The 11272-nt window shown below is 39.6% G+C and overlaps 1 protein-coding gene across 1 annotated transcript; it reads left to right on the top strand.

Annotated features, from left to right (window-relative positions):
* The first annotated feature begins 9220 nt into the window (after positions 1–9220).
* LOC124150569 (fucolectin-1-like) lies at positions 9221–11028 on the top strand. Its single transcript, XM_048388635.1, has 4 exons — positions 9221–9292; positions 9856–10089; positions 10374–10804; positions 11008–11028. Exons 1-4 carry the CDS (start codon positions 9241–9243, stop codon positions 11026–11028), a joined length of 738 nt encoding a protein of 245 aa, XP_048244592.1. The 5' UTR covers positions 9221–9240.
* Positions 11029–11272: the final 244 nt, after the last annotated feature.

The raw sequence follows: 11272 nt of genomic DNA, 5'->3' as shown, positions 1-11272 counted from the left end.
CTGATAAAGATGAACTGATAGGGAAAGCGTCTCGTGACGATAAAAATGTCATTGATTGCATTATTGTTTAAGAAGACTCGCCGTGATATTACTAGAATATCGTTCAAAACAACTACCAGAATTTGAAAAAAAAAGTATTTACTTCTTCCCAGTAACATAAGCCATGCCTTACCAGTTGAACTGTAGGTAAAAAATATACCACTAGAAATCATACTCTGTAATCCCTCCTGCAGTTGGTGAAGAATTCCACTACTTGTTTTATTGTGAAGTACTTTTACAATCCAGATTAACGCTAATGCCCGTACAATACAGAAAGTGGCCAAATGTATTTAAATTGAGAATCATGTTGACAAATTATACTATTTAAAACCTGAAAAAACCTGCCGCAATGTGTTTCTCCAACTAAGGTAATTATTGAACCTGTGTGAACTTGTGTACCTACAATTTTGATGAATTGTTAATTTCAGTATATTTCAGAATACAATGAAGTGAAGTGAAGTGAAGTGAAGTGAAGTGAAGTGAAGCCAGTAGGCGCCACTCACACAAAAGTAACAGTTTGTTTGTTGCCTGGCGCAACGCAGCAGAACTCTCGCATGGGGCGGCGGCATGTAAACAAACCAGACAATCAGGAGACACGTTGCGCACATACTGATTTTGTTGAAACTGAAAGCCTAAATGTTGTTTTTTTAATTACGTCTGCTGTGTAGTGCAGAGTGTCGCCTGATTTTAAGTATGGAGAAACGTATCAGAAATATAGCTGTGAGCAGTCTTAGGTCCAAGGTTGCGATAGATGCCAATTCGCATTGTCTCACTTTCGGTTAACGAAAAATGCCGGCAATGATCCAATGTTCTCCATCGTTTAGCTCAGTTAAATAACCTTAAGCTGTAAATACGTCTTGTCTTATTGAGGAAAGTCAACAGATACCTTCTGTCAGTGTCTGTAGATCCAGAGTACATTTTGTAGTTCCGTTTCCTCAAAGAAATAACCACTTCCGGTTCAGGACAGAATTTGTTTACTTCAGCAGAATCTTAAACCACAAAGTTTCATAGTTCTAGCTAAGTTTATAACAAAAGCATTAGTACTTCCTCTTTTCGTATTATGTCATTTGCGCTATCTTATTATAAACACGAAAGTTCCATGGTTGTAGCTCGTTTTGCAACAAAGCTATTAGTGTTAAATTTGCCGATTTCCTAAAACACATTCTCACTGCATCAAAACCTTAAATCTGGAAGTGCTATGGTTCTTGTCAGTGTTTACTGGCACTTTTTGTTTTGATTATGTCCCTTCCGATTCCGGAAAACACTTCCTTACTTAATTAGAATTCGTATGGTTCTAGCTTAGTTCCTAATGAAGTGTCGAGTTACTTCATTTGTGAGTGAGTATGGTTTAACGCCACTTTTAGCAATATTCCTGCAGCGCCAGGGCGTGGAACAACCAGAAATGGACTTCACACATTGTGCTCATGAGGAGATTCGAACCCGGATCTTCGGCGTGACGAGCAAACGCTTTAACCACCAGTCTACCCCACCGCTCTATGACATTTGTTGTTTGGATTATATCACTTTCGGTATTTAAAAAAGTTACCTGCCTTACACACTTTTCAGCTGAAAATCCTGTGATTGTAGTTCAATTTATAGCAAAGCATATATATTCACGGATTTCAGTAAATTACTTGATGTTTCGTAAAACATTAACATCAAATAAAAAAACAAAACATCCCTCAAGCAGTCAGCAAGTTTTAAAATTCTGTAGCTCCAGGTGAATAGGGAGTGAGTGAGTATGTTTTTACGCCGTTTTTAGCAATATTCCAGTAATAACACGGCGGGGCACACCAGAAATGGGCTTCACACATTGTACCCATGTCGGGAATCAAACCCGGTTCTTCGGCGAGACGAACGAACACTTTAGCCACTAGGCTACCCAACCGCTCCTACAGGTGAATAGGGAAGAAGGTACCAGGTTAATTCCGTTATATGGATTTAATTGTCTCTCTCACATTACAATAATGGACTTTCAAATATACATAAAAAATACCGAGGTTATTTTATACTTTACACCAGATTGTCCGTTGACGTAAAGACAGTTATGAGGTATTTCCCTTATTTCATTGACACTTCGTCTTCTTGTCGAAAGAAGCGACATCAAAATGCGTTAAAAAAATCCGTAAAACAACAAACAATCTAATGCAGTGTCACGTACATATATAGAGGTTATCACGCTTGTGTGTTTGGGGATGGTAAACATCCTGTATTTGGAATAAACATTGTATTTAGCGAGCTGAATACATAGTTTGTTTTTCCTGATACAGGGTATTTACCATCCCCAAACACACAAGCGTGATAACCTTTTTATCATATATCATTCTTCAATTCTGAGCTCGACAAATCTCCTCCCATTTCTCACAAACATTACCTAAACATTATAAGTTTTCCTGGAATGTGCGGATATATATATTTTACGTCAGAAGGTAAGTTGTGTGTCAGTCGGACAGTGACTACAGTCAACAGCGTAACTACATAGACGCAAACAACAGTTGCCTACACAAATTGTTTCTGCTTGCCTATCGCGGCAATCCATCGGTCTGGCCAATAGAGTAAGGGCCCTTTATCAAAGGGAAGCTATTCCAACCCTAGTCTATGAGACGTCACGTCTGGCTGATCTGTCATAACATCACGAAGTGCAGTCAGATGTACACACAGCGACAAAACGAAACAAGGTAACAATTCGGACATATAGAAACAAAGTAACAATACGTACATATAAAATCTAACAGTTTTAGTTTGGGGAAAAGGTTCCTAGCCGCAAGGTCTACAAGCACAGATATGGAAACTGATCCCGCTAGGCAAGAGTCCTGGCTAAATTGTTTTTCAATTTATATCTCCAAATTTGATGAAACTTGTAAAATGCCTGAGCTACGCCACAGTAAGACACTGATTTTCAGTATTTTAGACTATTATCTTGACAATGATAACAATTATCCCAGTGGTTTCTCAAGATTCGCGATGGTTAATTCTGACTCGATCGCCGATTGACACGGGTGACGCCATGTTTGTAAAAACTGAAAGTAGTCCCTACTTGACCTTTGATATATGCATCTTTCTCCGCATATGACCCCATGTATAATGGGTTTCACCAGCCATTCAATATTGTTCAAGTGAAATGCTCATATCAAGAGGCGAGTTGAACCTCGATGCTTGCACTGTAAAGGCATTAAAGAACATGTTTTTTGGTGTGAAAGTCTCAAATGTGAAACTCTATTGGACGCACATTTAGAATCTAAACACCGTCGTCTTAACATTTCGTCCAGATCTATAGCCCTGTGGGGATTTCATGTCAGATTAGTATCCCATTCTTATAACATGGGAGTGTTGTCAGGCTTTGTGACTTGGCTAAAGGATTGGGGTCATGGTTCATTGCTCTTGCTTTCAATCACTGTTTTGCCTGGTCCAGATTCGAGATTAACACAGATCATATCTATAGTAGACACTATCTAGACACTAGAGGAGACTGTCACAAGTTATGACAGATCATCACCATGGTACCCAGTCCTGATCGTCTCCATATTAGACCCAGCCTAGATCAGAGGAGACTGTGTCAGTTCAACATAGACCGTCTCCATATTAGACCCAGTCAAGATCGAAGGAGACTGTGTCAGCACAGTATATATATTTATTACTTGCCCGTGAAGAGATCACCCATTTAATAAACATACAGCTGTATTACACATTGTGTGATAACAAAACGCGTGCTTATGTATTCTCGGAACGCGTTTCACGAACAAATATTGAAAGCTCTCAACATCCCTTGGCTCATTCAGCGACATTGCCTGTGAAGTTGATAGATCACTGAGAGGAGCTTATGCACACTCGATGACCCCAGCAACCTTGTTTGCTTTCGCTCGTCAGATACCACAACTATTCACTCGTTTCATAAAATTGGTATGTATAGTGCTAGCACACTGAGATACGATGTCGCAGTTTAACATGAACACCCCACTCATACACAGTACACTGGCTCCGAGCCGACCACTCCTTGTTTTAGCCACTTAATGCCGAGCGCCAGGCAGGATGACAACAAGTACCATCTTTTAACGTGTTTTGCTATGACGTGGCCGAGGATCGAACCCCGAACCTTGCGCTCTCCAGGCGGAAGCTCTACCACTAGACCCTGGTCCTGAAATTGGTAAATTCTGGAATATGCGTTTTAATATAAATTGAACCACAGTCACATGGCTTGCAGTTGAAAAAAAATGTTAGACAGGCAGCCTTGTCAACGAAAGTGACATTATCCAAACATTAAGTAAGAATAACTAAGTTACAAAGAAAGCAACAGTCATAATAGCATCGGTTTTTCGAAACCACAAATGACATAGGGGCGGTGGGTTACACTGATGGTTAAAGCGTTTGCTCGTAACGCCGAAGATCCAGGTTCGAATCCCAACTTGAGCACAATGTATGAAGCCCATTTCTGGTTGTCCCACGCCCTGATATGGCTGGAATTTTGTTAAAGGCGGATTAAAACCATACTCACTCACTCACTCACTCACTCACAAATGACATAATCCAAACCGGAAGGACTCAACACTTTGCTACAAACATAGCTAAACTAAAAGTGCCAATATACACTGAGATAGAACCATAGGACTTTCATATTTAAGGTTTTGATGTAAACAAAATGTGTTTTCAGAAACCGGAAGTTAGACTTCAACCTTGATTATGCAGTAAGAAAAAGTGTTTTTGAAGCCCGACGTCTCTGCTCTCGTTCACTACGATTCAATGCGATTTGGCATCTATCGCAACTTTGATAATGCAGTAGAAAAAAGGTTTCTTGGAGCCCTCTACCACTTCTCTCGGCTATATTTTTTTAACGTTTCTCTTTACTTAAAATCGCCCGAGACCCTGCACTTGTTCACAGTAGACGTAATTAATAAATAACACATCGCTTTTTGTTTCAGCAAAATCAGTATCGTGTTGCACTATCGTGTTGTTTAATTGTCTGTTTTTTTCACAGGACGTCAGCAGAGTACTTTTGTGCTGCGTCAGGCAACAAACAATCACTAACGTTTTCATGCAAATTGTATGAGTGGCGGGTCCTGCCCTTTCACCACCTCACTTAACTCCACATCACATCACATCACATCACCTCACTTCACTTAACTTTATTATCAAAGACGGCGGCACCCGAGCGAAATACAGTTTTCAATAAATCACATAAAAAAATCAAGAAATTGGTTGGTACCAACCAATTTCCCACGTGTTCACCATTTGCCTAAGACAGATGGACAAATGCATTTTGACAGTTTGTTTCATGCTTTTATAATATTAATGTTTGTCAGCATTTTTCTCAAATATAATACCTTATGCCACTTTCTGTATTGTACATGTATGAGTGTTAATCTGAGTTGTAACAGTACTTTCAGTGTAAACAAGTAGTGGAATTCGTCACCGACTGCAGGAGAGTTACATTAATATCACACTATGTTTCCCAAGGGTACATTTTTCCAACTGTCAGTTTCAACGGTTAAGTTATGCTTTACAGTACTATAATCTAAGTAGTGACAACGATGTTATACTAGGAAGGAATAAACAACTTTCAACCTTTGGTAGTGGTTTAAAATGTGTATGATAAAATCTCTTTGAACTCGGCAGAATGTTACTTTGCTGTTTTAAATAAATAAATCTTTTAAAATCTGGTAAATATCTGAGACTAGCCATGGTGTTATACAAGAGGAAGGGTTGTCGTAAACAGGTAGTTGTTTAAAATTACTTAAGATCATTTTTAACCAAGAATAACTAAATGGGTTTTTTTTCTATTAGAGTAATTTTGTATGTAATTAAATAGTATATGCGATAAGTTTGTAGTATCATCCGGAAAGGTAAGCTTATGCCAAAACGAGATAAAACGGTTATATATTTGCACCATAAACTTTGGTGTAGAATTTCGTAATCCAGATAGAAATTTGAAATATTACAGATGAACTCTTTCTACAATCTGTCCCTTCTCAAAACCAAACATATCGAAACCATATAACAACGGTACACCCACTGCTGGGAGAACACAATCGACAGGTAGGTGTAGATTTCGAGCTATTTGTTAGAGGCAGTACATGGCTTTAGTTGCAATTTCAGTTAATGGCAAAATGGCAGTGAAAATTGCATGAATGGGTCCCTCAAAATCGGTTTCAAACGGTTTCATGAAAGTGTGATTTTTGTTACTTTCTAAATATGATGAAGACATATTTTTTTCTAATCCATGAGATATTATTTTCATTCAGAAAGACATTGGTATTTGCGTACACTTTTGACCATTTTCATACTAGTATTTAGCTAGCTGTTGTCTAACTGATATGGCAATACCGTCTGAAGGGTTTGAAATCTTTTCAGCTTCTTTGAACCAGGGCTTGAATCCTTGAAATGTCAAACTTGTGTCTATATCTTCTTACATCCATGTGTCTGTTATGCCGATAAGGTCAAATGGGTTTATGTAGTCGGTAAAGTCCTGATCTGTTGATTTAGAATTCAGTCCCGATATATTACAAAACCAAACTTTCTATTCTCATTTTCACAATCATCTACATTGTCTGTCGGATCTACATGAGGCATCCTGCAACCACACTCGGTCTCGTCTCACACTCAGCGAGTTACTCCCTAGTCCCAAGCCTTGAGGCCAGAACTCAGAAGTCGTGGTCCTGTGTGGGAATCTTCCCGTCTACGTCCTTGTGGGGGACATTAAAAATTTTGCTCAACACCCTCGACACGCAATCTATGGCTTCATCAGCAAATTACTCTTGAATTCCTATCTCTGGCTCTTTTAAAAGTGTCTTATACCGTTTCCTTGCCCGAACCATAAGTCCTTCTGGTACCCATTTACTATAAAAGTATTTCTTCTGCTCTGTCTTTTCTGGGTCACTAATACTGTCAGTCCTGTAATACAGATCATCCACTTTGTTAGACGCTTCATACACATCTAGTCTGAGATCGGCCTGTTCTTCTCTGTTTATACTGACTCCTGTTCTCAGTTCAGTTACCTCTGCCTTGATTGAATGCACTTCTTCTCTCAAAGATCTATGTCTCTTGATAACCTGTCGTCTGATTCCTTAATCTGATTTATGATGCCTGATTCTAATCCTGAAGTCTCCATCAGTCGGTCCCGGGTTCATTTCTATGTCACCGGCAAACATTATCAATGAAACAAACGGATGTCTCCTGACTTCTTGGGTACGAGTACGGTTCAGTTTTGGATATGTAAGCAAGATTCCCTTGTCCTGTACATTCATACATACCTCACCTTTACAACCTGTATTAGTGACACAAAATCCAATGTAGACATCGTTCGTTAAGTGATGCAGTGACCGATCCTATAGTCTACATTGTGATGAAAGCAGTTGTACACAACAAAATCCTAAACACCATAGCTGTCCCCTCCGCCCAGTTTTACGCAGGGGTGTAGGGAAAAGATATGTCTACATGCCCGTGGCCTCTAGGTTGCACAAACCTATCGATCCGACCTTTCCATGCTTCTTAAGATATTCCCATAACACTGGATAAGTTCTTCTTGATGTACATCTGTACCACAAATTGACGTTATATGTTATCCTCGTTGAATTTGAAACACATCCGTCTGCTCAAGGGAGGTAATCCCCCAAATAAATAGTGATTAAAGTCAACTTCCACACGTAATTGTTACTTTATCAAAAATATTCGTGTCGGGTGATTTAATCACAATCTTTGTAGCCAACAAATATGTTGTAGACACTGGTGACATAAACAATGTGAAGCCCAACACGGTATTGTTTAATGCATTTACTCACGTATATAGATCACGAGAACACACATGTTATACTTCGCCTATGTAGGATATGGAGAATTACATTTCACAAGTACACATTTAAGTCTGCATTTATGTCATTAGGGCTACACCCGTAAAGATCCAGGGTAGAATAGGTCTTAAGGAACCCATGCTTGTTGTAAAAGGTGACTATGCTTGTCGTAAGAGGCGACTAACGGGATCAGGTGGTCAGGCTCGTTGACGTGGTTGATGCATTCCATCGTATTCCAATTGCATAGATCGATGCTCATGACATCAATCACTGGATTGTCTGGTCCAAACTCGGCTATTTACAGACCGCCGTCATATAGTTGTAATATTGCTGATTGCGGCGTTAAAAAGCAAACAAATCATTTTGGCTATAGGCCTCCTTCTACGCCATCACATCTGCATGAATCGAGTGATAACAATTTAGTTAAGGGTATATTATTATTTGTATTGCTAACACGAATAATGCCTAGCATTAATCATCTAGCAATATGATAAGTACTTTCAGCATTATGTCGAGTGAAAATACAATTACTGATTGTCATAGTAATGCATGTAGAACCTTACAACGTCAACGCCAGAGAATAACAAGTCTCAATGATCACCCGAAAAAAGGGCCCTTTGGGCGTAAAAGGCAAAATAGCGGTGAAAATGATGTGAATGAAATCAGTTATGACACCAGGTGTTCAGGGTAAATATGACCTGCACTCTCGGTAGCACTCGCAGTCTTTATTGCCCGACGCAGAACAGCAGTTCTGCAATAAACATGAAAACGGTACATCAACGATTGAGCACTTCTCAATACATCGGTATCTGTACTGTCTGTGGTGTTTCATTTTGAAATGAAACGTCTTTAGCCGGACACGGATATATACTGACCAAACATGTTAGGGATCGTGAATATTTTTTTAGATATCTTTATGAAATTGCATGTGTGTTCTTCACTCCAAAACATATCCCCTTCATGACCCCTTGCTTTGTTGGTCAGTATATAACAGATCAATAACTGTTTCATGAGGGGTTTTGAAGGACAAGTACAAGACGGCCAGGGTACAAGTGTAGGTATACCCTTGGGATACATTTCTCAACTGAAATCGATTACATCTGAAAAAGACATTTAACGATCGAAGTTATGGAACACAACAATCCATCATTGTGGAAGCATCAGTCCCCAGACAACAAACACCAGCATGATTAAGTTATAACCTTCCGGAACATCCAGGGTGCAGCGATACGACACTGCAGGCTACTAAAGTCACTGTGACTTGTGTTTCTGCAGCAACCCACCAACAGGTACAAAAAGACGTTCTGTTGAGCCAACGTACTGTCAGGAGATTTCAATCAATATTGAACATTGTCATTTTCAAGTCTTCAGTTTCTTAAACACATCAGCCGTGTTGGTAATAGAATTGATCAGCGACAGTATGGCAGACCTCTACTCCCGGATCTCTTTCCTGCTCGTCATATATTTGGATGGTGAGGTCTCATTTTTTTGTTAAATTCGTAAGTAATAGGTTTATAGGCTATACTTCGGATATATTTTGTACAGCAATTGAAGGTTTGTAGCCATATAATAAGAGACAGAAGCTTTTTAGATATCTAACGCTTTCTCTTCGAATCAGTAAGACTATAGCCATGTCAGGGCAGTAGAGAAGATAATAGGCTGCATAGATGGTACTCATACTGGAGCAGAACCAGTCTCAGGCGAGCACATGTCCTGCTTCAAAACATACCCTCTCTGTTCATGGACGTTATTTCTAAATATTATGAAAAAGATACGATGCATTGAAATGCAGGGAAATGGTTATTCCTCACGTAATGTCACTCATTTTCCCTTGTAAAGTAATCTCATGAACATCCTAAGTCACAAAGCAATGTAAAGAGGGTGATACTGCATGATGTCAATATCATGAAGGCGAATGTGCAGATGTGTGCCCCGGACAGCTGGAAATACACATTTTACAAAACATAAAACATTTGGTTCTTTCAGATAAATTCATTGTCGATACACACATATGACTTAGAATCTCAATTTTCAGTCTGCAAATTCCAAAGTTTGAACCTGGCTCTGAAGAAACCAGCATGGATGAGCAGCGTGAATAGTTTACGCGAAATCGCTGCTAATGCTGTCGACGGCAGCCATGGAACCGATATACGCGACGGTGTCTGCAGTCACACTAACTTTGGTGACATGTCGCCCTGGTTTGTTGTGGATCTCCTGGGGCAGTACAGTGTCCACAACGTCACCATCTACAACAGGGGAGACTGCTGTGGTACGTAACGGTATCTCAAACTACTTCTACTCTGCGTCAACCTTCACCCAGAATTCATCTTTCATTCAAATTATTATCATCGTCAAATAAGTATCAGTCGACCATACAGATGGTTTCTGAAGATGCTTGAATATACGAAGTTACTGTAAGACATGCCACATCACAGAAACATATATACGCATTCATCTTAAGCACTGTTTTTGTATAATTATGCTTGAAGCTAAATGTTTTATGCCAAATACAATTATAGTACTGTGTTTATTATTTTAATGTTATTCTTTCAGGGGAAAGACTCCATGACTTTGTAATCCAGGTGTATGTACGAAATCCATCGCGATGTCCATCAGCAGCTTTCTCCATCTGTAAGAACTACACTGGCACGTTTGGTTCCATGGGGAACATAGCATGTGATGCTCCGGTGTTTGGAAGGTTCATCAGACTGTGGAAACCGAAAATCAGAGGCAAAGCGGATGTTCTCAACTTCTGTGAACTTGAAGTGTATGGAGTACAGCCAGGTAGGACGGCCTATATAAATAAGTCACATCTTAAAAAGCCATTGAGGTTCCGAAATCATATTGTAATTGTCAAACATAAAGACATAAAATTCTTTATCTCTGCATCCGTTGTAATATGCTGCTATCAGCCCACTCATCTTGCATCAATACACGGGCTGTGTACTCGCGGGCAGATGACAACGGAGTCCTCTGATCACTATGTCGGATTAACGAGCCTGATTAATGAGTGATTTTGGTAATTCGTTGCAAATGAGGTGTGTCGGAGTGAACAACAGTAAGTGAGTTCAATGAGTCCTGCCTTAACAACGACATAATACATCTATATGCATGGATTCCTGTTTTGGATTAATTATCCATGTTTCACGAAAAATAGTCATATTGCACAGTAACGGGTTTCCAAAAGTCCGACTCTATAGTTTTCTGAAACACAAAAGAGGTTAAATAGTACACTCCGGACAGTAAACATATTATTAAGATGCCATAATTCTATTATGTGGACATATTTCAGCCAGGAAGCGATTCGGCTATTTCAATGCATCAGCAGCACGACTTGTCTCCCCTGTCATTGTATCTTCACCTGACATGTCCCCATTGTCCTGTGTCCTTCAGTGTATGTTGTCTGGAGCCTGTGTCGGTGTCAACTACAACAGAGGAACTCGAGAGTGTGA

Source organism: Haliotis rufescens, unplaced genomic scaffold (assembly GCF_023055435.1).
Source record: "Haliotis rufescens isolate VD_foot unplaced genomic scaffold, xgHalRufe1.0.p SCAF_75, whole genome shotgun sequence".
NCBI classification, from domain to species: Eukaryota; Metazoa; Mollusca; class Gastropoda; order Lepetellida; family Haliotidae; genus Haliotis; species Haliotis rufescens.
Note: the sequence above shows the minus strand (reverse complement) of the source record. Positions and strands in the feature narration are given on the sequence as shown.